Source organism: Apodemus sylvaticus, chromosome 21 (assembly GCF_947179515.1).
Source record: "Apodemus sylvaticus chromosome 21, mApoSyl1.1, whole genome shotgun sequence".
NCBI classification, from domain to species: domain Eukaryota; kingdom Metazoa; phylum Chordata; class Mammalia; order Rodentia; family Muridae; genus Apodemus; species Apodemus sylvaticus.
The window spans coordinates 22,703,380-22,730,930 of record NC_067492.1 but is presented as its reverse complement, the minus strand read 5'-3'; the positions used below and the strand labels follow the sequence as shown (position 1 = coordinate 22,730,930).

The 27,551-nt window shown below is 46.9% G+C and overlaps 4 protein-coding genes across 10 annotated transcripts in view; 2 read left to right on the top strand and 2 right to left on the bottom strand.

The window, feature by feature from the left end:
- Window positions 1-7,718, top strand: part of Has3 (hyaluronan synthase 3) — a 181,799-nt gene extending 174,081 nt beyond the window's left edge. For all 5 annotated transcript variants that reach the window (XM_052166544.1, XM_052166543.1, XM_052166547.1 and 2 more), the window contains 3 exons: window positions 65-703; window positions 3,525-3,626; window positions 4,488-7,718. In XM_052166544.1, coding sequence (XP_052022504.1) covers window positions 65-703; window positions 3,525-3,626; window positions 4,488-5,411 — 1,665 coding nt within the window. In that variant the 3' untranslated portion in view covers window positions 5,412-7,718. The remainder of the gene's footprint in view (window positions 1-64; window positions 704-3,524; window positions 3,627-4,487) is intronic.
- A 2,942-nt stretch (window positions 7,719-10,660) lies between these two features.
- On the bottom strand, window positions 10,661-13,040 carry Derpc (DERPC proline and glycine rich nuclear protein). Its single transcript, XM_052166553.1, has one exon. The coding sequence runs from the start codon at window positions 13,038-13,040 to the stop codon at window positions 11,472-11,474; it is 1,569 nt and encodes a 522-aa protein (XP_052022513.1). The 3' UTR covers window positions 10,661-11,471.
- Chtf8 (chromosome transmission fidelity factor 8) lies at window positions 13,037-20,696 on the bottom strand. The gene is made up of 4 exons (XM_052166554.1): window positions 20,579-20,696; window positions 14,046-14,100; window positions 13,663-13,780; window positions 13,037-13,261 (listed from the first exon to the last, which is right to left on the bottom strand). Exons 2-4 carry the CDS (start codon window positions 14,066-14,068, stop codon window positions 13,037-13,039), a joined length of 366 nt encoding a protein of 121 aa, XP_052022514.1. The 5' UTR covers window positions 14,069-14,100; window positions 20,579-20,696.
- Window positions 20,683-27,551, top strand: part of Utp4 (UTP4 small subunit processome component) — a 28,805-nt gene continuing 21,936 nt past the window's right edge. The window contains exons 1-4 of one of the 3 annotated variants that reach the window (XM_052166551.1): window positions 20,683-20,789; window positions 21,642-21,802; window positions 25,415-25,606; window positions 26,532-26,616. In XM_052166551.1, coding sequence (XP_052022511.1) covers window positions 21,644-21,802; window positions 25,415-25,606; window positions 26,532-26,616 — 436 coding nt within the window. In that variant the 5' untranslated portion in view covers window positions 20,683-20,789; window positions 21,642-21,643. Of the gene's footprint in view, window positions 20,790-20,826; window positions 21,038-21,641; window positions 21,803-25,414; window positions 25,607-26,531; window positions 26,617-27,551 lie in introns of those variants that run through there. The other 2 variants (XM_052166552.1, XM_052166549.1) reach the window with 2 other exon arrangements.

Here is a 27,551-nt window from a genome sequence, read left to right as displayed (position 1 = left end):
TCTAGCTCCTTTGACAAGGAATGCTGTCCCTGCCTGACCCACTATCTCTTTATCTTGTTCTTAGATGTCGGTGCAGCTGACTACAGCCCTGCGTGTGGTGGGCACCAGTCTGTTTGCCCTGGTAGTGTTGGGGGGCATCCTGGCAGCCTATGTGACAGGCTACCAGTTTATCCACACAGAAAAGCACTACCTGTCCTTTGGCCTCTACGGTGCCATCCTGGGTCTACACCTGCTTATCCAGAGCCTGTTTGCCTTCCTGGAGCACCGTCGAATGCGCAGGGCAGGGCGCCCCCTGAAGCTGCACTGCTCTCAGAGACGGCGTTCAGTGGCACTCTGCATTGCTGCCTACCAGGAGGACCCCGAGTACTTGCGCAAGTGCCTTCGTTCAGCTCAGCGCATCGCCTTTCCAAACCTCAAGGTGGTCATGGTAGTGGATGGCAACCGCCAGGAAGATGCCTACATGCTGGACATCTTCCATGAGGTGCTGGGTGGCACTGAGCAAGCTGGCTTCTTTGTATGGCGTAGCAATTTCCATGAGGCAGGTGAAGGAGAGACAGAGGCCAGCCTGCAGGAAGGCATGGAGCGTGTGCGAGCTGTGGTGTGGGCCAGCACCTTCTCATGCATCATGCAGAAGTGGGGGGGCAAGCGCGAGGTCATGTACACAGCCTTCAAGGCCCTTGGCAACTCAGTGGACTACATCCAGGTAAGGCTGCCTTCCTTCCCTAAGAGCGTGAGCCTGGGCAGACTGTCCTGCAATTCTAACTCTGATGCAGGTCTTGATGCTGCAGCTATCCCTCCTCGTCCCTAAACAAGGTATAGAGTTCTAAAGAAACCTTGGCACTGACCAAATTTGGGTTGTAGTTCTTTTGAGAACTGGGCAGACCTCTGAACAGGTTCCCCATAACCACAGCAGCAAGAGGCACACAACACTGACTGACTCTATACCTGGCACTGCTGGTGTGTGCTTCAGACACCATTTTAACCCTTAACAGTAGCTCTGCAGATGAGCACGGCTCTAGGGTCAAATAAATAAGGTAAAACAAGTTTAGAGAATACCTTGCCTAATGTCAAGAAGTAGTAATAGTACCGACCAGAATGTCAGCCAGGCTGCTTATGCAAAGCCTGCGTTTGATTCTTGTGTCTCACTACTGGTGACAGGGTGACTAAACTCCATAAAGAAGTTTGAAGAGGAGACTAGAGAGTGGCTTGGCAGTTGAGAGCACTGGCTGTTCCTGTGGACCCAACCCATCTTCTACTTCTAGAACCCACACGGCAGCTAACAAACTCTTCGATGTCAGGTCCAGGCTAACAGACGCTGATTTATGGCCTCTGCATGCAATGCACACATGTGATATAGAATTACACATAGGAAAAACCCATACAGTCTTTAACAGACCTTTACAAAAAGTTACGTACAATGAGTAAAAGGACCCTGCTAAGGACCACTCCACGTTCCTGAGTTAGGACCACATCCTTCCTAGTGTTACACGTTCATGTGTGACGTGGCAGCTGGAGACACTCAGTTCTATGAATAACTTCCTTTTTCTAGTGTTGGCACAGGTGGAACTCTAAACAGACCCTGCCGAGATCCTGAGCAAGTGGTCATTAGCACCAGTCTGGAAATTCTATTAGAGTGACAAGATTTACATAGCTTAAAATTTCAAACAGGACTGGAGAGATGGCTCAGCGGTTAAGAGTATGGACTGCTCTTCCAAAGGTCCTGAGCTCAAATCCCAGCAACCACATGGTGGCTCACAACCATCCTTAATGAGATCTGATGCCCTCTTCTGGGGTGTCTGAAGACAGCTACAGTGTACTCACATATAATAAATAAATCTTTAAAAAAAAAAAATTTCAAATAAAAACTAGAAAGAACAAAAAAAGATTAAAAAGTATATATTTCAGTACCAACTAGAAACAGACAACTCAGTTGCCCAGGTTCTGGTCCAGAATCCCTCACAACCTCTTGGGCCTTCTCCCCTTACCAGAGGATTCTGCCAGTTGTTCATACACGCCTGAAAGAATAACTGTTTTGGTAGCCACTGTGCACTGACTGTCTTCATGTTCAGTCCTTGACTGCTATTTATTTGGAGGGGGGCATTTTGTTTGTTTTGTGGGGTTATTGTGTTTTGATTCTTCCAGACAGGGTTTCTGTGTGCATCCCTGACTGACGTGGTACTCAGCTGGCCTTTAAACTGAGGAGGCAGTGGTTGCGCACACCTTTAATCCCAGCACTTGGGTAGCAGAGGCAGAGGCAGAGGCAGAGGCAGGCGGATTTCTGAGTTAGAGGCCAGCCTGGTCTACAGAGTGAGTTCCAGGACAGCCAAGGCTATACAGAGAAAGCCTCGAAACCTCTCTCCCACCCCACTCAACCCCACCCCCCCTAAAAAAAAAAATCAACTGAGGCGGCTCTGTGGGTCTGGTGGTCGCTCCCTGAGACCTTGCCCAGCTCCAGTAGGATGTAAGGAGGTTGGTGGGAGGACAGAGGAAGCAGAGCTGGTGCTGATGGCCATGACAGTTCAGCCTCCTGCCGCTTCTTTGTACCACCCTGTCTTCGAACACGAAGAGAACCAGACTGGGGTGTCAGAAGCAGCCTTCCTGTAGGCTAATAGGCGCTTACCCAGGACCCATTTATTTTAGGTTCTGAGAATTTAATTGACAGCCTTATGCCAGCAAGCTTAGTAAAAGCTTTGATGGCACAGGATTGATTTAAGTTCATTTGCTCTGAGAGCACTGACCATAGAGTCCAGTCATGGGCTTAGTAAACCAATTTCCTATCGAATGGTATGCCAAGGCCATATTAGTAACCTTAAAAGGCAGGCAGAAAAGGCTAGTTGTGGTGGCTCACATTTTTAATCGCAGCACTCAGGAGGCAGAGGCAGACAGAGCTGTGAGTTCAAGGTCACCCTGATCTACATAGGATCCCAGCACAGCCAGGACTACAGAGAGAGGCCCTGTCTCAGAGGGAGGCCTGGAAAAAGAAAGGCGGCGGACAGGAAGCCAGTTATCATACAGTTCCCAGAGCTCAAGTGCAGCTAATAGTGATAGTTTAGAGCATGAGAGGAGCTGTATTTGTAGGCAAGATGTGATGAAGGTGTGCTTGCTGGTAATGGCTGCCAGTTTCTGGGCTTATTCAGAGTAGGTCAGACAAGCGGAGCTGTTGGCTTGAGACTTGGCTAAGATTCCAAGAGCAGAATGTTTTATCTCATGGAGGGGCTTCCGGGCAGGTAGACTCATTCCTATCACAGGGCTGTCGGTTCACCTGGAGGCCAGGGGTTAAATGAGAAGCTGCTAACAAGCTACCACGGGATCACCTCCGCAGTAGGCCGACATCATCTGCTGGGGCTCTCTCCTTAGCCTTGGGGTCCCTGAACAGCCTGTCCTTTCCCTTACTTCCTTTCTACCTGGCATTGAGCAGTTTGCTGGAGTATGAGGTGGGTCAGGCTCCTCAGGCAGTGCACAGCTTCCTGAAGTGGAACAGTGCTTGTAGAGGCCTGAGATGTTAACAGTGCATTCCACTGCAGGTGTGTGACTCTGACACTGTGCTGGACCCAGCCTGCACCATTGAGATGCTTCGCGTCTTGGAAGAAGATCCCCAAGTAGGAGGTGTCGGAGGAGATGTCCAAGTAAGAAGTAACTAAGGGTTCCTAGGGTAGAGCTGACCTGTTCTGTTTCCAAACCCAGTGGGATGTGCCTGGGAAATTAATCCCTTAACTTGTTCCTGGGAAGCACTTTCCCTGATAGTTTCTCTGGTCTTCAAGAAGTTGACTTCACTGACTGTCCAACTCAATTCTTGCTCTTCGTGAATGTAAGGGTAGGGGAGAGTTAGAAAGCTTGAAGGGGCTGGAGAGGTGGTTCAGCTGTTAAGATCACTGCTGCTCTTGCAGATGGCCCAGGTTCAATCCCCAGCATCCACATGATACCACACAATCTGCAGTAACAGCAATTCTAGGGATCCTGGCGCCCTCTTCTGGCCTCCACTGGCATGGGTACCAGTGGCATACATACATACATACATACAGGCAATACCACTCATAAAATAAGTTAAAGCCCATGGATTTGGAGGGATAGAGGATTTGGCCATTACAGGTCTCACAAAGTACTTCTTTTTGCGTTGACAGTGTAACAAGTAGCTCCCAAGTTAGTTCCTTTGAAAAGCTCATGCTCTAGGGAACTCAGGCTAGTGAGCTGTGGGCAGTATATTAAGCATACAGACCCAGGTCTTTGTCAGAGGACACTGCAGGCACTATGTCATGTCCTCCTCCAGGCTCTCTTAGGGCAAGGCACCGATCACTGGAATGCCTTAACTGGAACTCTGTGCAGGTGCCGATGTAAAGGTGGAGCTGGCACTGGAGAAAGGTTTTAAATGGCCGCCCTAAGGTTCAGATTCTGGAGTCTAGAACTAATGATCGGGAATTTGAGCAGCAGCCTATATAACTAAGGCTGGAAAGGCCTCATATGAAGACAGCATCTCTGTTCCCTTACAGATCCTCAACAAATATGATTCATGGATCTCCTTCCTGAGCAGTGTGAGGTACTGGATGGCCTTCAACGTGGAGCGGGCCTGCCAGTCCTACTTTGGTTGTGTGCAATGTATTAGTGGGCCTTTGGGCATGTACCGCAACAGCCTCCTTCAGCAGTTCCTGGAGGACTGGTACCATCAGAAGTTCCTAGGCAGCAAGTGCAGCTTTGGGGATGATCGACACCTTACCAACCGAGTCCTGAGTCTTGGCTACCGGACGAAGTATACAGCACGCTCTAAGTGCCTCACAGAGACCCCCACTAAGTACCTTCGATGGCTCAATCAGCAAACCCGCTGGAGCAAGTCTTACTTTCGAGAATGGCTCTACAATTCTCTGTGGTTCCATAAGCACCACCTCTGGATGACCTATGAATCAGTGGTCACAGGCTTTTTCCCATTCTTCCTCATTGCTACAGTCATACAGCTTTTCTACCGTGGCCGCATCTGGAACATTCTCCTCTTCCTGCTAACAGTGCAGCTAGTGGGAATTATCAAGGCTACCTATGCCTGCTTCCTTCGAGGCAATGCAGAGATGATCTTCATGTCCCTCTACTCCCTTCTCTATATGTCCAGCCTCCTGCCAGCCAAGATCTTTGCTATTGCTACCATCAACAAGTCTGGCTGGGGCACTTCTGGCAGAAAAACAATTGTAGTGAACTTCATTGGCCTAATCCCTGTGTCCATCTGGGTGGCAGTTCTTCTAGGGGGTTTAGCCTACACAGCTTATTGCCAGGACCTGTTCAGTGAGACTGAGCTAGCATTCCTAGTCTCTGGAGCCATCCTGTATGGCTGCTACTGGGTAGCCCTCCTCATGCTGTATCTGGCTATTATTGCTCGGAGGTGTGGGAAGAAGCCAGAACAGTATAGCCTGGCTTTTGCTGAGGTGTGATATAACCTCCAAGAAAAGTGGGAAATGTGCAATGGGTAAGGGAGGGAATGGAAAAGATGGGGTGGGAGGGAGGAGGGCATGTTGTGTTCTAGTTTCATGGCTGAAAGGACCAATCTGAAATGCAAACGATAGTGGCTGGAGTGTGGCCTGGGTAGCTCTGCTCAGCGGAAGCATGGCACTGATTCTTTAGGCTCAGAGCAGATGGACTTGTATGTTTCTAGGCTGCTTGTCTGCCCTTGCACAGGCAGTAAACTCTGAGAAATGATTTTACTTCCTTCTGGGAACTACAGAGAACCCAGAAGTATGCTAAACTAAGTGCTAAATTCCATTCAGTGTCAACTTCTGCTACAGAAGCAATAACAGCTCATAGAAAGTGTCCTCCTAGCCCATCTGAAAAGGTATATAAGAAGTTCCTGTCAAGTCTGGCCAGCTACTGTCCCATTTCCCTAACTTCCAATTAGCCATCAATGCATTAAGATTGTGCCTGAGATAATGAGGCTGGGAAGCCTGACCTTTGGTCAAAAAACAGGGTCTAAGAAATGGTGCTTTATGTAATTAATGTATTCCACCCCACATCAAAACATCCCAGGGGCGAGCCAAGTCACTAGGAGTAAGTAGTGAGTTAGGTAGGTTTTCTTGTTTGTTTATTTTGGGTGCACATTACAAAGAAAAGTTTGTAATGCACCAAAAGGTGGTCAGTTGTTCTGGTGCACATTTGTAATCCAAGCACTTAGAAGAAAGATCAGAGAGAGGTTCAAGGTAAGGCTAGACTACATGAGATCCTGACTGTCTCATACAAAAGTAGTTTGACGGAAGGATCAAAGATTGTCATGGTGCTAAAAACCGTGGATGCCTTGGACTGAATGTGATCTGACTAAAAACTGCTTGGTCTTTTACAAAATTCCCAAACCTGTCAAGAGAACTTGCTGGGCAAATTGGATGTTTTAGCCCTGTCCTGGATGACTCAACCCCAATGGATTCAGATAAGAAGTCTTTAGTTACTCTCACTCATTCATACCAGAATGCCTCTCAAATTCAGCTCTCATCCGAGGCTAGACATCCTGCTGGCTATTTCATTTTCTTCAAAGCCACGTTGTTGTAGTTGTTTTCTAGTGGGGAGAGCAGCAGTTACCTCTTCATTTTCATGGGTTAATTCCTATGTGAACATGGTAGAGAATAGACTCTTATAAGACTTACAAGGCTGTTCCCTACATGCGTGGAAGTAATAACAGCCTCTGACCACACAGTTGTCTTAGAACTGGTCAGTACCTTGGCAGCTGGTTAACATGTGTGACTTCTTGACAATCATCCCCAATGGAAGGCTTTCTGGAATTGCCCAAATGAACCTTCAAATCCGAGTTGGTCATCTTTGAGAGCATCCATTCCCAGGGACGTCTCCAAGGAATTCTATGGCTAGGTAGTGGATGCACCTCCTTTTGCTGCTTCAGTCCAGAAACCAAAGCAGGAGCTGGAATTGGTTCAACAGTCTTCAGTTCTCTTCCACCCCTCATGGCTGCTTGACTTCCCTGTTTCTTTTGAGGAATGATGAGCACCTTTTATACTGTTTTGAAGTCAAGACCAGACTTTGCTTTGGATTTGAAACCTGGGATCACAACTAAGCCTTTGACTTTAGGAGTTACTTCTAATTTTCCCAAACATTTGTTCTCAGAGGGGCCAGCTAACCCCTCAGAAGCAACAAAGTCGGAGAGCAGTGTACACAGGTGCTTCCTACAAAGGAATGAAGTGCACTCCAAACCACGAATGGGCAATCCCTTGTATTTCCCTTCCTCTTATGAACAAAAGGGTTTTTCCAGGTGTAGCTTACAGTTGCCACAGCACACAAACCTCAAGTTTCTAGTAAAACTGCTGGCTGATGTGAAGCCCAACTCACGGTGGCTGGGAAGCAGCAGCCATTCATCAAAGGCAGTTGTTCTGGGTCCTTCTGTTAAGAAGTGAACTATTTGAGCACTACAATGAAGACAATCCAGTCAGCTAACTTCAGGGCTCAGACTAGGCTTGTTTTTCTTCAGCTTTTACTTGAAGGTTACAGGACAATAGACCCTGGAGGAAAACTGGTTGTCTACCGTCAACATCAGCTCTTCTGCCTTGCACTGTGGTCAAGTCTCCTCAGATTAAAGATGCAGGTACAGTAGTGAGCCTACAACATTTGACCTCGACTGGATTTCCTAATTTATTTTATAAGTTTTCAGCAGCAAGACTAAACTGGGTCTACAGCTATATCCCTGTTTCTTGCAAGGGAAGAGCCTTTATATAATTAGACTCATTTTGGTTTTTCCTCATTGACAATTTCAGCCTCTTTTGTATTATTTCTATAATAATTTGTAAATATTTATTTTTACCTGCTTTTTTACTAAATAAGGAGGGAAGTTTATTTAACATTGAGGGTGGGAGGAAATCAGAAGGGAGGTGACTTTACTTGGGATTCCTATTCCTCTCATGCTTTTGGCGCAGCCACTGAGCACAATGCACAGGCCCCACGCCTCTTAAAGTCACAGTGTGCAGACATGCAGCTGGAGGGCATTGTCTTCAGGAAGCCTTTATTCACAGTTCTACCTTCACCTTGCCTATGCCTTTCAAAGTCCAGGAGGTGCCCCTGTTCCTCCAGGTTGCCAGACAGGTCATGGGAACTCCTCATGAGGTGTAGAACTCTACCACGACCCTTCTTGGAATGATCCTTCTGCTTCACAGTCTCTGCCATCTTTCTCAGCGTTCTTACAAGCTGCAGTTAGTGCAGGTCCCACAACCAATATCCTCAGCCACGCCACCCTCAGCTTTTGCAGCTTCAGCTCTGCCTTATCCTTCTGCACCTCTGGGGCTCTTGATAGCAAAGCTCTCCTACTCTCATTCTTCTTGCTGATGGCCATGTTCTTCACTCCAGCTTCATCTAGTAGGGATACAAACTGAAGATCACGGCTCTTCTTTTTCCAGGACCCCCTCTCCACTGGGTAGTTGGTGCTGACCTTTGCCCAGCACTATGAATCCTAAGACACTTTCTTGCATCTAATGCTCAGGAGACTGTATTTCATCTAGCACCACCACCTCGAGTGTAAGATACTTAGAGATGAGCTGAGGCCCTGCTGAACTTGTAGTTGCAGGGTGACACAGCTCTCTGCCAACTCTCATCCATGAGGCCGTTGGTGGTCACCCTGGTTCATATGGAAGGTGTCTAGCCGGTGCCTCTCCAGTTCCCCATCTATTTAGCTAACAAATAGCAAAGCTTTTGCTGTGCCAAGACTGCCTGCATAAGGCATAGGTCATAGTTCCATTCTTCTTGGCCAGCCTTTTTTTTTTTTTTTTTTTGAGACAGGGTTTCTCTGTGTAGCCCTGGCTGTCCTGGAACTCACTCTGTAGGCCAGGCTGGCCTCGAACTCAGAAATTCGCCTGTCTCTGCCTCCCAAGTGCTGGAATTACAGGTGTGCGCCACCACTGCCAGGCTCTTGGCCAGCTTTTTATGCAGCATCTTCACATTCACCAGCAGCAGTCTCTTCTTCTTGCAATATTCCTTTTGTCCTTCAAGATAAAGGTCAAGCTCTCCTTGGAATTAATGACATACTTCTCAGTGAGTCCCTGCGGGTCTCAGTACATCAGTGTGCTGATGCCTACCTTTTGGGTCTATCTCCTCCAATAGCTTAGTCCTCTTCTCTGTCAAGACCTTCTATAGCTCCTCACAATCCCAGCAGCAGTGTTCCCAGGGCCGGGTCATCCTCCCCAAACTTCTGGCTCAGGAGTACCTTCCTTGTGGCTCTTCTTGAAGGGCCATGGGGGTTGATGTTAGATATTACAAGCCCCTCTTTCATAACAGCGACTTTCAAGAGTTTCAACCTCAATCTGGCTGGAACTGACTGTTTCAAAGAACATCTCCTGAGCCAATGGCCCCAGTGGTCACCATACTTTGTAGCTGCCCAGAATACTGTGCAGTGAGTGTCATTAGAGACCTGAATTTCATCCCCCCACAGCCCACCTGTTGTCTACTGTAGGTGCCATTCTGGTGCTGCTTTTTGTACTCCTAATGTTGCTGTGGCAGCTTGAAGACTCCCTAGAACTAAGTTGGCCCCCCGGCCTACCACCAAGCCCTGAAGACACAAAATGCAGACAGTTTGGGTGACAAGGCAGCCGCTACCACGCTGCTGGCAACCGTGAGCAGCTGCTGCTGGCCCCGTTGTTTCCGTTGCCTTGGAGACTGGCATTTTTGTTTTTCAGGTCAAGAATTTTTTTATTTCACTTATCAAAATAAAAATTATTACATAACTCTGGCGTGTCCATTGCTATGACAAAGAACCAAAGGAAACTTTACGGAGAGGAAGTTCATCATGGCTCACATCTGTGGTCTCCCATCAACTGACCCCGTTTCTGGGCACATGTGAGGCAGAGCACCACAGAATGGAGCTTGTGCTCCAGCAAAGCCTCACCTGGGAAGCGAGGGCTTAGAGGAGTCCGGGGGCAAAATATACTTCCAAGGCCATGCCACAGTGACAACTCTCCTCAGCTGTGCTTTGACCACCTCCCCATTAGCCTCTTAAAGCAAGACTCTACCAAGAACTGTTTCTCCCCTCATGTTCAAGAACCACCTCCAACCTCTATCAGCGCTGTGCTGGGGACCAGTCTTCAACACAGAGCACTGGAGGTACAGTTCAAATCTAAGATACAACTGCAATCACTGAACTATGCCCACTTGTACTTAACAAACCTAGCTCTTTAGTTTTAAAAGGATTAGTGGTAGAATTGGAATCAGTGAAATTCAAAAGTAGAACAAGAAAGAGGCCAGAAAGATGGCGAGGAGGAAAAGGTCCTTACTCCCAAGCCTGATACCTGGAGTTCGGTCCTTGAGATCCACACAGTATAAGGCGACCACCACCATCCCACCCAAGTGTCGACTCCCACATGTGCTGTCAGCAGTGAGTGCACATACACCACTCAAACGTTTTAAATGTGGACTTAAAAACTATCACAAATAGGCCAAGTTGTGATAGTTGCCTCACTTTGGAAAATTAAACCATTAGGTCACCTGATGCTACACATGCAGGAGGGCTTGTTTTCTATTATAGAAGTCAGAATCTCACACTCCTCAAATTATTCTACAAAACAGAATTGGAAGAGTGAGCGAAGGCTAACCAAAGCGTGTTCCCTCAAATGCAAGCATGTTGGATTGCAGGTAATACAGGGTTGTTGTAATTTAAGGACAAGCAGAAAGCAGACTTACCTGCTGTGCAACAGAGAACAAAACAGAGTGACAGCAGCAGCCCTCTCACCCCATTTATTAAAGAAACAGTAAGAAAAGATACAATGGAGGAAAAACACCAACCATCCTTCACATCAGGCTGAACAAAGCACAGTGATTTTCCCTTTCACCCCTCCACCCCCACCCGAATTCCCCAATTCCCATCCATATCAGTTTAAGTTTTGAGGTTCTTTGATTGGGAGTACCAGTGAGGAGGGAGCTGGATGATCGGAGGAACCTTAAATCTGGCCACCTCTAAGTCCCAGAAGGAAGGAGCTGCAGGCCCAGTCAAGCAGAAATGTGGGTCTGTGACGTGGGTGTCCACCTCCCATTCTGTGTTGAAACCCCCAGGGAAAGGGCTGGCAGTAGAACATGACTAGGTCCAGGGTGCCAAGGTCAGAGTTACTGAAGCCCGGTCCGTCCGCTCACCAACGCAGCAACACTAGACAGTGAGTGAGCCGATTCTCTAGTGGTGAGTGGGGAATTAGGACCTGCAGGCCAATGTATCCCTGAGGAAAAGTCCAGGAAAACAGTTCAAGAAACTAGTAAGAAACAAGGGGCAGAGAGCTGTGGGACAAAAGCACAGAGGCTTCCGGAAGGCCAGAGATCCTTTTTCTTGAAGCCGAGATCATCTCTATCTGCCACAGTCCGTGTCTCACCAATAACATTTTGCCTTCAGTCAAGAAAAAAAAGCAGAGGAAAAAGAAGGCTCATTTGAACTTGAGCCCCAGCTATGTTCTTCAGACTGTAGTTCCATATCTACTCTTTTATCTAAGAGACAGTGTGTAAATAACAAAGTGGCCCTGAAAGAAAAATGACGTTTAAGGGGGCAACATTCCATTTGGGTACATTGCAGCCATTGGCCCCCCTGGTCTGGGGAAAGCAGCTGGGTGTGAGCCAGGGAGGCTGCCCACCCTAGGAAATGGGACCAGAGTCTTGCCTACAGGGCCATTCATCCTTGGAAAGGAAGCTGGATTAAGGCCCAGGGTCCCCGTTGGTCTTGCAAAAGGAGCTGGGTTGAGACCCACAGGGCCTGCTGGAGAAGAGCCCAGGTGCCCAGCAGCTGACCTGGGGAAAGCAACTTGACCAGGGCCTAATGGACCACCAGATCTTGGGAAGGCAGCTGGACTTGGACCCTGCAGGCCAGTGGCCCTTGGAAAGTTAGCTGGGTTGGGGCCTAGTGGCCCAGAGGCTCTTGGGAAAACTGCTTGATTGGAGCCCTGGAGGCCAGCAGACCTCTGAAAGGTACCTGGATTTGAGGCCAATGTGCCAGACTGAGAGAAGGCATTTGGGTTCAGTCCTGATCCTGTTCCCCTTGGAAAGGCTCCAGCATTTACCCCCATGGGGCCACCTGGTCTTGAGAAATGAGCTGAATTAGGACCCATGGGGCCAGGAGCCCTTGACATGGGAGAGGGATTTGGCCCTGGAAGGCCAAGTCCTCGAGAGCCTGGACCTGTGTTTGGGCCTATGGGGCCAGGTACTCTTGTCATGGTGGGTGGGTTTGTGCCCATGTTACCAGAGGCCTGTGAAAAAGAAACTGAATTTGTCCCTAAAAGACCTGCTGCCCTTAGAATGGGGGCAAGATCTAAGCCTTGAGGTCCAGCCATTCTTAAGTTAAGACCAGATCCAGTACCCAAGAGGCCACCTGCTCTGTTGTCCAGATTTGGGCCTGGGCCTAGGCCGCCAGCTCTTGGGTTGGGCCCCAGGCCTGGTCCTAAGCCACCAGCTCTTGGGTTGGGCCCCAGGCCTGGGCCTGGAAACATACCTGACCTAGGGGTCGGGTTTGTACCCAAAAAGCTTGATCTCAGATTTGGACTTGGTCCATGACCCAGGCCAACTGGCCTAGGATTAGGAGGACCAGCCCTCATGTTGGGTCCACATCCAGGGCCCATGGGGCCACCACTTCTAGGGTCAGGACTTGCTCCCAGGAGCCCGCCTGCCCTTGGGTTGGCCATAGGACCAGGTCCAGGAAGCCCTCCTAATCTGGGGTTAGACATAGGCCCTGGGCCTGGAAGAGCCCCTGTTCTAGGGTTTAAACCTGGTCCTGGTCCCAAAAGGCCTCCTGGCCTTGGGAAAGAAACTGCACCTGTGCCAGTGGGATTCATCCCTCTTGGAAAAGAAGTCATGCTTGGGTCACGAGCACCAGCAGGAAAATGTGCTGGGTTTGATGCCAACGAGCCTGATGGATTTGGAAAAGGAGCTGGATTCCTTGGAAATGGAGCCAGGTGTCCACCAAGAGAGCCTGCTGCCATAAGGAAAGAATCTGAGTTCACACCCACTGGGTGGCCTGCGGTCATGACAGGCCCTCCGTCCAGCCGTCCTCGAGGTGGCAATGGAGCACGAGTCCAAGGAGTTGGCCGCTCTCTAGGGAAAATCCGGGGTTCTTTCATACTTTCTTGGGGACGTTGGTGATAATAGGCTTGGGGCGAGTTTTGAAAAGGATCTTGTTTTTGATGAGTGCTGTCACCATGTACTGGGTGCCAGTCTCTCGACCAAGCTCATCACAGTCCTGCTTCCCAGGAGTGTGTTTGACAAGGACTGCAAAAGGTTTCTCCAGGTGGATGACTTTCCCATACAGGATATGATGCCCCACGATCAGCACAGGGATTCCCTTTGGCAGAACAGAAGGAGATGCCTGAGGTTGAGGGCAAGGCCATTCTTTTCAGGTGCCTTTTAAAGCTGCTCTTGGCAGCAATGCCGGCACCTCCAATCCCTGGTCTGGCTCTGTCACTGTTAAAAAGCCACATTGGCAATCCACCCTTGTGCCCTTTTCATTCTTTTTAGTCCCATGTAAAGAGCATTTCTACTTTTAGGACTTTTGCAGATTCCCAAAGGGTCCATTTCTCTGCTATTCCAGAAGGTGGGGGACGGCAAGCAGAGAGCTCTACAGACTGGCTAAATCTGGAGTAACAAACCTGAGGACAGTCCTCACGCTGAGTCCTGGGAGCACCACCCTAGTGGAGCTTGCTTTACTGAGGCTTATATAAGGCAGGGAAAGAAAAGACCCCTCACCTCAGTGGTGTAATGGAGGTCCCCCAGGAGGTTTCCAGCTAATCCGGTGCTGTAGCGAGCCTCGATCTCCCCCTGGAGCTCCATCAGCACCCATTCTGCCAGGCCTTCAGCCCCCGTACTGCAAGCAAAGGGCTGGCGGTTACAATATTTTTGAGTGGTGAAGGATGAGTAGTGTCCTACACCTGCACCTACGCCACCATTAGAAGCCCAAAGGAACTCTGTTGAATATAAGTTCTTGGGAAACTGGGCAGTACCGGGAACTGAAATATAGATCTTAATGCAAGACTGTATATAAGCTGTACCTGAGGACCCTGACTCCTCCAGGAGAGTGTAATCCGTATAGCCCTAACATTCAAGCTAAGTAAATCTTAAAGTGCACTCACCTGGAGATGACAATCTGCACCATGAGCCTTCCTTCTTTAAAAAGCAACTGAAAAACTAGAGAAAAGAAGAAGACAAACCCTTTTAGGACAGCTATAATTATAGCTAGTATGTATCACTCAGTTGTGTGATAGGCACTTCTCCCCTTGAGACAGGATCCCTACAGCAGGCTATCCTTGAACTCTTTATGTAGCTGATGCTGACCTTGAACTTCTGATTCTCCTGCCAGGGCTTCGCAAATGCTAGGCCAGCTTTCTGCCAACTGAGTTTTACACTCCCAGCCCAATATGTGGCAGAAACTTAGGATTCTAAATGCTTTTAAACATGTTACTCTATTGCTCTAGCAATGTCAAAAGGGCAGGCTCTCTTGCTGTTTCTGAACATACAGATTATAGCTGTTAATGACAATCATTGGACTGGTGATCCACTCAGGTGTATTACAACAAATGGTAAGGCAATTTTTTTTCTTTTTTTTTGAGACAGGGTTTCACTATGTAACTGGTGATCCTGGAACTGTGTAGACCAGACTAGCCTTGAACTTATTACAGAGATCCATCTGCCTCTGCCTCCCTAGTCCTGGGCTTAAAGGCTTGTGCCACATGCCTCGTAGTAAACTGATTTCTAATGTAACTCAGCTACAGTGTACCTTTCACTTAGATGGGGGGGGGGGGGGGGGGAGGGTGTTCCCATAGCTTTACATTATACAACAGCGCCACCAGGTGGCAATCTGGAGCACCCTACAAGCTTGCCACTAACTTGCTTCATTTGCCCTCCTATCTGCCATTAAGGGAGACTAGATTAGGGAACAAAAACTATACAGTTTTTGGTTGTCTTTTTTTGGGTTTTTTGTTTGTTTTTTTCGACACAGGGTTTCTCTGTATAGCCCTGGATGTCCTGGAACTTACTCTGTAGACCACGCTGGCCTCAAACAAAAATCCACCTGCCTCTGTCTCCCAAGTGCTGGGATTAAAGGCGTACACCACCACTGCCAGGCTTTTGGTTGTCTTTCGAATGAGACAATATATAGTGTTGCCAGCCATGGTACAAAAAGTCAACAAGTTTTATAATTGTACTCAAACTCAGACAAAATATTAATCAGGATTTCTTTTTTCTGTTTAAGGCAAGGTCTTGCAACACAACCAAGGCTGGCCTGGGGCTTGGTATAGCATGTTCTTAACCTCAGATTCTAGAGAGCTAGGGCTACAGCCGGCAAGTCACTGGCCAGGTTCTTTGCTGGTCCTCATCACTTTGGACCTCCAGTAGGCTTAAATCATGGCAGAACCGCTTTCCAGGGCACCAGACACACTGGTCAGCAGCTAACAAATTTTAAATGTTTACTATGGACTACATGTCATGCACAATATGTACATGGTATCTCAGTCAACCTGGCAACTCTGATAATAACCATTCATTCCTATTTTGCAGTCAAGACTACTGGGTCATATACAATTAAAAATCATGTATTCTTGTGGTACACACTCAACTAGAGTACAAAGAGCCAAGGCAGGAAACTGGCCCATCCAGTTACTTAAAAGTCACTACTTAATTTTCCCTTCTTAAGGACAGAACCAGGTCCTAGCAGCCAGTGACATGTGTACGCACTGTTTACAGCAGCACAGGGCATCAAGACTAGAGCCGTGAATAAGTGAATCTCTGGACCCAAAGAGGTTGTAGCCCCACCAAGAAAAGGCAACACACCAGCTTCAAAGGCAAAGACCTTTGTGCTTATAACGAGACCATTTCCAGAACTTAACCTAAGTATTTAAGACAAGATCCATCTTTGAACTTCCAATCTTTCTGTTTTAATCTCCTGACTACTGACTGGACTGAAGGCATGTGGCACTGAGCCCTGCTTCCAGAGCACTTCCAAAGTGAAACAATCCCAATTCAAAAGGCTGAAGTGCAGGTTTCAGCTTGTAAAGTGGAGTGCTGACCGACTAGGGGCTGACCTCCATGATGACTCACTAGTCATGACTAAACATACGTCATACAGGACTCCTGCTGACAACAGCTCAGGTTTTCAATTGGGAAGTAAGCAATTCAGCATTTGATAGTCTAGCGTTGATTATAATTCATAAAGTATGTAATACAGACTGTAAAAGGCCAATGCTGCACAGACCAAGTTCTTTCAAATAAGCTTTGGTCAACTGATACAGTTTATGATGATGAGTGTGAGCTGCAAACACAATGTGGTCTAAAAAGGCAAGAGAGTTCACATCTGTGAACACCACGTTCTAAGCACAAAGATGATGATGAAAACCTACTTCCTGGACCCAGGGAGATGGTTCAGCCATGCAAGTATGAGCACCAGAATTCAAATCCCTGGTGCCCATGATGACACTAAACACAGCATTAGCATCTGCAGCTGCATTGGCCTTGAGACAGAGGGCAGACAAAGGCAAACCCTTGAAAGCCTGAATGTGTGCAGTGGAACCGAGACACTGTCTCAAGGCAGAAGATAAGAGCTGATACCTACTGGCCTCCATACTCACACATGCATATATGCCACACACACACCAAAGTACTACACTTTCTGAAAACTAATTTCAATTTTGTTGTGTTTTTTATCCACAGGAAATAGAGACAGTATGGCTTTGAACTTGTCTCAGCGCATTTTCTGCTTCCTGGACAAGACTCCTATCAGAATAAGAATTCACAATGAACTAAGAAAAGCACATCTGACCTCTAAGTCAGGGTAGCACTTGCAAACCTACCCATGCAGGTTCAACTGTAAGCATATATCTTTATATACAGATGCAGGAAGACTTGCCTGAGTTATTTCTAATAATACTGGCAAACATCTAGCACTGCTCTGGAAAACAGTACTCTTGTGGCTTACAGCCTGGCCATTCTGTTACTGTACCCCATCAACCCTGTAAAATTCGTTTTATGCTAATCAAATTAGGTTGCTTACATGTATATAAAAAGAAATGTAAGCTCTGTATGTCAGTAGAGCTTAGATACACCTGTATAGATGATTATGTTTATGTGATTTGTGTATATGATATACACATATATCACACACACACACAACACACACACGCACACACATATATGAAATACTGGCAAGTGAGTGTTTTTAAGTTCTCTTTAGTAAACTTTAAAATTCTATTTTCAGGGCTTGAGATTTCCTGTAGCATCTAAATTCTACTACTCCTATTCTTGCTCCTTGAGATCACTAGACAACTGTCCATAGCGCTAGCTTACGTGCTGATTTGAAGCACAACCGACAAAGGTGACAGGAGTATAACCAGGTGTACCGGTTAGCATACAGTTTATACAAAAGGTCTCAAAAGTCAGGTGTGGGCTATGCATCTGTAATCCCAGCTCTTCAAGCAGAGGCAGGGTTCCTACCCAGCTACACAGTAAGACCCTGTCTCCAACAACAAAGGTGGACATGATGAATCGCCTTAAACTGTACTTATCTCTTTGTGAAAGGGCTAAAAAAGGGGCGAAGTCTAGTATAAGCAGAACACCTATCTGAAAACATGATATGCTTCCAAATAGAAAAAAATTAAAACATATTATTAGGCTGTTAATATCAAATTTCAAGATTTCTCCGTTTTCTCAGTTTTTGGAATGCTCATCTGCTAAGTCTACGAAAATATCCCAGTATCTGAAGCACTTCTCTTAAGAATTTTGAATGCTGTTTAACAAGCCAAATTCTGTTAGTAGTAACAAAGAACAAAAATATTACAATGAAAATTCTTTGTATGGCATCAATTTCTGAGTCTTCAGTCTCACTAACACTAAGACAACCACAGTTGCTAGGATTGTCTAAGATTTGCCTTGTTTAGGAAGCAGTACAGTGTTACCAATACAAAAAGATTTCATCTCAATACTCTTTTGGACTGTTTACTGGGTTATCTCATTCCATCCTGACAACCAGCTCAAGTTAGGCCTGGTTATCTCACTCCCTTTCAGATAACAGGCTTAGAAAAGCAGAAGGCTAAGCAATTAGCACATAGCAAATAAGTAGTAAAGCTAGAAGTGACCTTAAGCATTCCACTGTGTGGTCCACACAACAGTCCCTCCTCAACTTCTCTGAGACCCATCTACCTTGCAATTGGCCTCATTTCCCTTCACAACTCAAAGTGGCCTTGTTGTCCCTTGCAATGAAAGCAATCCAAGCTGATACATCAAAGTAGCTAATAAGCTATTATCTTATCTATGTTTAGGCTCTAAAAGTGAAATTCAATGCCACCTTCAAGTTTCAAAATTATACCTAAACCTTGCCCCTCATTAAGGAAAAAGAAGCCATGAAGATTGAGACCTTTTTTCTTGCCATGGGTTCACTTTAATCTCTGACCAAACCCAATTCTCATCCTCGGCTCTCTAAATCATTACATACTAAAGGATTGCTAATGTCTTAGAGGAAAGCCTGATCAATGACCCTCAAGATGGTAACTTCCCAAAATAAAATGTGGTGTGATATGTACCTAACCATACACACAGAAAAACAATGGACTGTGACCCGATGATTTAAATGTAATAACACAAAATCTTCTAAGACTAAATCATGTTTTACAAACGTCCATTTTATTAGTCTGATCTACAGATTTGAGTCCCAAGACTGTTAGGGATGTACAGAGAAACCCTTTCTCAGAGGAAAGAAAAAAAAATCCATTATAATGTACCTAAACATTTTGTGTGGTCTGCTAGGGATTAAACTAATGAACAAGACAGACACTGCCTCTACCAGTACTTTTTATTTTTGTCTGTTTTAAAGAGAATATGTTCTAAGTCTTCAAAACTATAAATTTTTTCTTTAAAAAATTCGGGTAAAATGGCTTAACCATTTCAAAGTAAAAAGAGTTAAATGTTTCTTAGAATATGTCAAGTAGAATATCACTAGTACCACACTGGCAACTACTGTGAATATTTACAATACGGACAAAATAGGCTATAAAAACAGTAGGTCATCAAAGTCAATTTTATAGAACTGGAGAACAAACCAAACGCTTTAGTCAGGGCTTACCGAATTGCTTCAGGGCTTAAACTCTGGGAAGTCATTTCTCTAAATATGACAACTATTTCTCCATGTGCCTTTCTAGCAAACAACCTCGTGAGTTTTATATATGACTGAATACAAATCATTTTTATTACCAGTGTCATGGTGGTTGTGTGACTAAAGGGCATGTTTGACCCTAATTTTCTAAGAACTTGTCTCTTAATAGGGTTGTTACTAAGTCTAAACTACTTTAAATGAGACACTTGCTGCCCTCCAAAATGGGGCTGTGGAGGGAAGATGGAACTGAATGCTTCCGAACTTTTCATTAGTGAAGAATGTTTTTAAAACGTGTTTAGATACTATGCATACACGTGGTACGTTCCCATCACGTGGCAGGATTCCTCCATTGGAGTGAATCAATTACTGTTACTTGTAGACAATGGGTAGAAAAGATGGCTTCGGTCGATTTGAGTTACTCCGGTTTTCTCCATCTTCTGCTACTCTGCCACCCCATCTCAACCTTTCCTCCTCTTTCTGCCATCACAGCCGCCTCCTCCCAACCCTTTCTGGCCGCGCGGCAGTTGTGGGGAGGTCCCCCTCCTTGCTGGATTCTTCCATTTCTTCTATCTCCTCCACCCTTGAAAACCCCCCCACCCCCATTCTTTCAACTAAACAGACTTTCTAACTCCCTCTTCCCCATTTCTCCAACTCCTTTCAAACTATCCCAAACTACTTTCAGAACCGTTTTATCAAGGTGTTTAACCCTCTATCTACCTCCCTAAGAAACTATCCCCCACCTCACTCTTATTTAAACTGCTTTTCTCCACGGCCCCCGCCGTCTTCATATCCCTCACCCATCTCCCAAAGATTCCTCTTTAAACTACCTTCCTCTACCACTCAATACTATCCAAAATCGTTCCCAGACCCGCTACTCTTGGACACCACCCTCCTCAACTTTAGGATTCACCCCCCCCTCGACAAAGCACCCGAGATCACTTTGCAAGGACCCTCCAAATGATGTCTCCCAGCAGCTTCCTCCTCCCCACTACTATTATTTAAAATAAATGTCCCCTGAAACAAGCCTCACATTTCTGTCAATTCCGCCCCAAGCCCCTTTTGAGCCTCCTGCTGCCATTCCCGCTACTTTCTGGGTTCCAAGTCCACTCGACTCCAGCAGGCCTCCCAACCGGGGACTGAGCCCCTTTTCCCGCACATACCTCGTGGATCCGGCCCGCGCCGCCCCCTGCTCCGTCCTCCGCCCGCGCTCCGCCAGCCTTTCCGCCCTTCTCCCACTCCACCCAGCTCCCTCGCTCCCTTTCTTCCGTCCTTGCATAGCTCCCCGTCCCCAAGCTTCCCTGGCTCGCGGCGGGCTAGCCTCGGCCCTCGCGGCCCTCACGCTCCTTTGCCCAGCATGCGCCCCTCCCCCGCCCGCTCCCCGCCCCTCCGCTCGCCATTCTTCTCTCCGAGCCGCGCGCCCCGCCCGGCCCCGGCTGCCTAGCTGGCCCATCCTCCGCGCTCTCGCCCCGGTCCCCGCCTCCGGCCTCGTTCCCCGCGGCCTCCCGCGCCCCCCGCCCGTGGCCTGACCTGCAATGGCGGCCGCCGAGCGCGGCGCCGCGCGGCCAACGGGCGACAACCGAACCTCCCGCCGCCGTCGCCGCCGCCGCGAGCATTGCCTGCGCACTTCCGGCCTCGCGCCGCCTAGTACTTCCGGGACGGAGCAGTAGAGTGCGCACGCGCGCACGTGGGGCCGGGGCGGAGAGAGGCGAGGTCCCGGCTTGCGAGTACCAGGCGGTAGGTGAGTCCGGGGAGAACCCGCGGGGGCAACTGAAACAGTGGGTTCGGAAGGGGTGCAGTTCACCCGGGATCGGGGGCCCGCGGACCTTGTGATGCTCGGTTCTGAGGCCGAGTGGAAGCTACTCCGTGGACATGGGAGAGAGCAGGGCTGGCGGACAGACACCTCGCGCTCTTCAGAACGTGCCGGCTCTGCCTGTGGCTCCCTTGAGGGTAGACGAGTAAAGGGCGAAAAAGTTGCATTCCCAGTAGGTGTGTGTCAGATAGCTGCTAGATCAGGCAGGCTGGGAGAGACCACCAAGTTCTGTCGCTGTCCACCAGTGCTCTGGGTTTCCCCTCCCCCATCAACCCCTTGTCACTCACTGTCTTAGAGTGGGTCTGTGAGTCGCAAACTCAGTAATGTAGAGGAGAGAAGTTAATGGCAAAATGCCGGTTTTCAAACTCTCCTCTTCCAAGAGGTTAGAAAGATGGAGGAATGGAATTGGCCTTTGCGGGTTAAGTTGCCAAAGCCTCCCTGTTGAGTTTCTGGAGACTGAAGAGTCTTGCCGGGTCTCAACAGCATTATTAGAAATGCACTTAAGTGAGAGATCATGGAATCTCCCATCCAACAGTGATGATAGTGAACTGAATGCAAAGGAGATTCTCCGGTACCGGGCATGGTGGCGCATGCCTTTAATCCCAGCACTTGGGAGGCAGAGGCAGGCGGATTTCTGAGTTCGAGGCCAGCCTGGTCTACTGAAGTGAGTTCCAGGATAGCCAGGGCTACACAGAGAAACCCTGTCTGGGGGGGGGGGGGAGAAAAAAAAAAGGAGATTCTCCGGTTAATGCTTAACAACGACTCTTTTTGTCCCTCCAGGAATGGGTGAATTTAAGGTCCATCGAGTACGTTTCTTTAATTACGTTCCATCAGGCATCCGATGTGTGGCTTACAATAACCAGTCAAACCGATTGGCTGTATCACGAACAGATGGCACGGTGGAAATTTATAATTTGTCAGCAAACTATTTTCAGGAGAAAGTAAGTCTTTGGGGAGCCTGGTGTGGTATTCATGATGTTAATTTTCTTCTTAACTTCAATTCTACAACTTACATGCCTTATCTTCAGATAGATCAAATGACTCTTCCTGCCGTGGATTTGCTTAGAACTTCTGTAGCATATCTGAGATCCCTTGATGGGTAAAAGCAGCCAAGGGGTCTGATCTATCTAAAGTTGTTTAGAGAGATCCTGCCTAGGAATTGTGTGTCACTATATGCCATTTGAGGTCTGAAGTATGCTGGAGCTTTTCGCCGCTACAAGAAAGAAAAAAAAGAATTGTGATATTATTGTGCTTCTGGTAAAACAGCATTTCTTGCTATGCCTTCCATTGACAAAGGAAAGTTTCCAAACATTGTAATATCAGAAAATTTTACTAACATGGCAGCAAGCAGACTCCCAAGGTCATCTGTCTTCAAGAATGTGGACTTATTTGTCTATTTGGGAACAGAGAAGAGACTTTTAATTAGATGAAATATCTCTTTTGGGTACACATAAAGAATTATTCATTTTGTGTGTGCCAGAATTTTGCCTACGTGCATGTATGCACACTTTAGCTGTGCCTAATGCCCATGGTAGTCAGGAGAGGGCATTCGATCCCCTAGAATTGGATTTACGTGGTTATGAACTACCATTAGGTTCTGGGAACCCTTCACAAGAACAAGTGTTCCTAACTGTTGAGCCATCTCTCCAACGCCAAAGACTTTCTCCTCAAGAACACTGGTTACTAATTTTCTTCAGGTGCAGCATGCAACTCAGTTCAGAACAGAAGTGATGGGTGGACAGGTACTCAGTACCCAGCAGTCTGGTACCTGAGACGTAGGCATTCTGTAAATGTTTCCAAGAATGAGTGTCAGGAACTGGTGATGAGACAAATGTCACAGCATTTGCATTCATGGAGAAAGGCCTATAACAGACAGATTCTCCCTGTACAATAAAGCTAGGAGAAGTACTCTTGACGGCCAGCTTTAGGAATCTTGTATAGCGCTGGCTCACTGAAGAACTACTTACTGTGTGTAGGATAGTTGCAAGTCCTTTCCCACAACAAATTGGTCACTGCTAAAAACACGACAAACATGCTTGGGGTGTGTGTACACCTGTTACATAATGTGACTTTACTTGCATAATTTGTATTTTTGCCTAGAGCCTCTTTTCTCTGCTAAGTTTGAAATTCTGTAAGATCAGGGACTACATCAGTTTGTCTTCCGGCACTATGTCTAGTACAAAGCCACTGCTGAGTTAATGTTTGGGGAGTAAGTCCTCTATTTCTTCCCTACCCTTCCTATTTTTGGCAGCTAAGTAATTCAGTCTCCTGTTTTCTCCCTGTCTTTGTTGTTTTTCTGTTTATTAAATTACTAGCCTCAGGCCGAGCGAGCTGGCTCAGTGAGTAAAGGCCTTGTGTCCGAGCCTGAAGACCTGAGTTTAATCTTGGTAGCCCACGAGGTAGGAGGAGAAACCACCTCCTGCCAGTTGCCCTCTGACCTTCATATGCACATACGTAACATGCATATACACTAAGTAAATAAATGTAATAAGAATCTTAAGGAGTGCTGGCCTCAGTCACATGCATCACTCTCAGAACAAGACAAACCTTAGTCAGAATAAAGAGGTTAGTTAGGAATGAGGCGTAAAAAGAGCTGTGTTCCCGTCATTCCGTTGACTTAGGCATTTCAGACAGGCCACTTTACCCACCTGTCTCCTGGTGTTGCAGGTTCAGATAGGAAATACTGTTTGTGTCAAGCAGACATAAAATTAAAATGCCATGATATGTATGAAAATATTGAATACCCGGAAAGTACGAGTAATCTGAGACCGTGGCCAGGTAGGTGTGGGTAGTGGTACACACCTTTAATTCCAGAAGAAGCTGCCGGGTAGTGGTGGTGCACGCCTTTAATCCCAGCACTTGGGAGGCAGAGGCAGGCAGATTTCTGAGTTTGAGGCCAGCCTGGTCTACAGAGTGAGTTCCAGGACAGCCAGGGCTACACAGAGAAACCCTGTCTCGAAGAAGAAAAAAAAAGAAGACAGAAGCAAGCTTTTTAATGAGTTCTGGGCCAGCCTGGTCTACATAAAGAGTTCTATCTAGGACAGTGAGGGCTACATAGTGTGAGGCCCTGCCTCAAAAGAAAAGAAAAAAAACGGGACCTGAGTCCCAAACAGAATGCTGGAGTGAACCCAGTTATTTTTTAAGCACCCCTTCCAGGTGAAATAACACAAGATTGCGGTGGATGTAAAATGTGCACTGGAGTTTAGCACATTTGCAGTAATGCGTGTCTTGATGGAGGTCTGTTTCTAGAGAGTTGGCTTACAAAAACCTACCATTGTGCAGCCTTGCTCCTAAACTGTGGACACCTAAAACACGTTACTGTATTGGAATCCTGTGGGCAGTTGTAACACAGTCGAAAATATTTGCGTGAAAGAAACAAACCAGCCCCAGATGGTTTGTCTTTGGCATATTTAAGCACGCGGCAGAATTTGGTGAAAATGTATTCTGGCGATAACTATCCCAAGTTTACCAAAGCATACATAAATCTCCTTCAGGAAGAAAGTAAGCAAAATACAGAGCAGACATGACTACACTGAAACGCTTTGTAAAATTCATAGAGATAAGTTCTATGGGTGGCTGAAGTTATGAGCCTGTGAGAAGATCAGTGCTGGGGGAGCCTGGCCACTCAGATAGCACAGGACTCACCAGGCTAGTGAGCTCCCAGCCTCCCGGAAGGATAACCGGTTATACGGTCCTTCCCTTGAAGGATCAACCCCGGGTGCTAACATTCCTGGTCCCCGAGTGCTTAGCCATGAGCACAGAGACCTCCAAGTTTGCAGTAGTCTTTAGGAAATTAGATACTTCAACCAGGTGGTGGTGGCACTGGCCTTTAATCCCGGGGAAGGCAGAGGTGGTGGATCTTTCTGAGTTTGAGGCCAGAGCAAGTTACAGGACAGCCAGAGCTGTTACTCTGTTTCGAAACAGAAACTGTCTCAAAAAACAACAAAATAATTTTAGATGCTTCATATCCAGCTGGACACCAACCCAACTTTTGTATGCATGGGGACTCACCACAGCCCGCCCTGGCTTCAGGTGTCTGGCCTCTGCTTCCTGTATACTAGGATTAGAGTTATATAAGCCACCACACCTAGCCGAGTCAGTCTTGAAGAGCCTAATTCTTAAATATTAGTTGAAGAGCTTCTGCCAAATTAGTCTTACCTTAAAAGAGAAAGAAATGTATAACTTACATAATTTTAAGTAACTGATATTTGAAATTGAATGAGTTAAGTGTCTAATGGACACAAATGTTTGATAGTGACAAACTTCTAATTTTTTTTGTTTTGTTTTTCGAGACAGGGTTTTTTGTGTAGCCCTGGCTATCCTGGAACTCACTCTGTAGACCAGGCTAGCCTCGAACTCAGAAATCCTCTGCCTCCCCAAGTGCTGGGATTAAAGGCGTGTGCCACCACCGTCCGGCCAAAGTACTAATTATTTGTGGGGAGATACTTTTCGGGTGCCAGTGACTGAAGAATTCATAGCAACTTGGGAAGGTACTCTGCTCTGTGGTTTTGAGTTCGTGGCAGGTTGAGAAATGACAGTGGATGCTTCTGTAGTTTTTCCCAGGTCATGAGTCTCGGGGTACTGAAGCCCTGTGTTGGGCAGAAGGACAGCGGCTCTTCAGTGCTGGACTGAATGGAGAAATTCTCGAGTACGACCTCCAGGCACTGAACATCAAGTACTCTCTGGATGCCTTTGGAGGACCAATTTGGAGTATGACCGCCAGCCCCAGTGGCTCTCAACTTTTGGTCAGTAAGCAACTATTGATAATTCAAAATAGGATAGTCTACGGCTTTACCCATGTTTGTGTTATGTAACTAACATAGAAACTGTGGGTGCCAGGAATCATAAAACATAAGGTTGGAACTGGCACTGAAGCTTAAAAGTTCCTGGCAGTGGGCTGGAGAGGTGACTCATCAGTTAAAAGCCTTCCTGCCCTTCCAGAGGGTCTGGGTTTGGTTCCTGGTACCCACATGGTGGCTAACACCAGTTCCCAGGGATCTGACACTCTCTCCTGGCCTCCATGGGCACTGCAGTCACCGTTCCCTTATGCTATTAGCAAGGACCTTTTTATCCATTTGTGAAATGTTAGAGTTACATCATTTCAGCATTTCCTAAACTTCATTGGAACTAAAAGACTGGTTTTGCTTAGTTTAGTTTTTTTTTTTTTTTTACTGTGTTCTGCGTATTAATAGTAACTTCAGGGTGTTAAGTCCTTCTGTAAATTTAGTACACTCACACAAACATCCATGTGTGTAAAGCATTTGTTATTTGTGCATGGGGCTTTGAGGCACATATGCTGGAGTGGTCATGATGGTCGGAGGATACGGTGCACAGGTTGCTTCTCTAGCCCGCCACCGAGTGGGTCTTTGGGATCAAGCTCAAGTTGCCAGGCTTGGCCGCACGTGCCTTTTCCCACAGAGTCATCTTTCTGTCCTGAGATTTAATTTTTTATCTCACTCGTACTAATTTATATACTATCCTACACGTTTCCATCTGGGTTTAAAGGCCTTTTATCTGGACCATGGGGTCTTTGGCAGGTGTGTGTAAAGTCCTACTTCTAATCTGTGCCATGTGCAGAAATTCTGGTCGACCAGGAGTATGCTATCAATGTCTTGATGGTACGGGTCTCCTCCCTGCTCTCACAAGCTGTTTCTAACCGTCTCTAAACAGGTTGGTTGTGAAGATGGCTCTGTGAAACTATTTGAAGTCACCCCAGACAAAATCCAGTTTGCAAGAAATTTTGATCGGCAAAAAAGTAAGCCTTGTGGGGGGCTAGAAAAGGGGAAATCATTTGAAATGTAAATAAAAAATTATATCGAATAATAAAAAAAAAAAAGTAAGCCTTGTTTTGGGTCTAGCAATGAACAGTTTCAACAAGAAGTTGCATTTTGTGCCACTAAAGGGATAGGATATTTTCCTATGGCTGTAGGAAATGCTCTGTATATATACTAATTTTTGCTGAACACAAAGAATGTCTAGAAGGCATTATGTAGCATAGTTGTGAAACTCAAAGTAGAAAGCTAGTGTTCCTGTGAAAACCAGTAGTACATTGTTAGCACCTGCATCTTAGTCCAGGTTTATGTTGTGATAAACTCCCATGCCCAGAGGGTTTATGTCAGCTTGGTTTCACAGCATAGTCCATCAAAGGCAGCTGGGGCAGAAACTCAACCAGGGCAGGAACCTGGAGGCAGGAGCTACTGCAGCGGCCATGGAGGGTGCTGCTTGCTTGGTCTGCTTTCTTAGAGCACTAGTCCTGGGGTGGCACCGCCATTTGTGGGCTGGGCCCCTCCCACATTAATCAACAGTCAAGAAAGTGCACCTCAAGTTCTCCCATGGGCCACTCTGCTTGGGACATTTTCTGAATTGACGGTCTCTCTAAAATGACTCTGGCTTTGTCAAGTTGACATAAAATCAGCAGTGTACTCTGACAAAAACTCCTGTTTTGTGACATGCTAACAGCTGTGCGTAGTCTTAAAACTGACTTTTAAATGGTGTGTGTGCTTTTGGAGGCTGAGTCCGCTGTAGAACTAGGCTGCCTTAAACTCCATCCTCCTGCCTCTGTTCCCTGAGTGCTGAGATGACAGATCTGTACCATAAGAAAGCTGCCATTCCTCTGTTCCCCCTTCCTTCTGCTTTTATGATGCGAGGTCTCACACTGGAACTTGCACTTACCTGGCACACTGCGTAGCC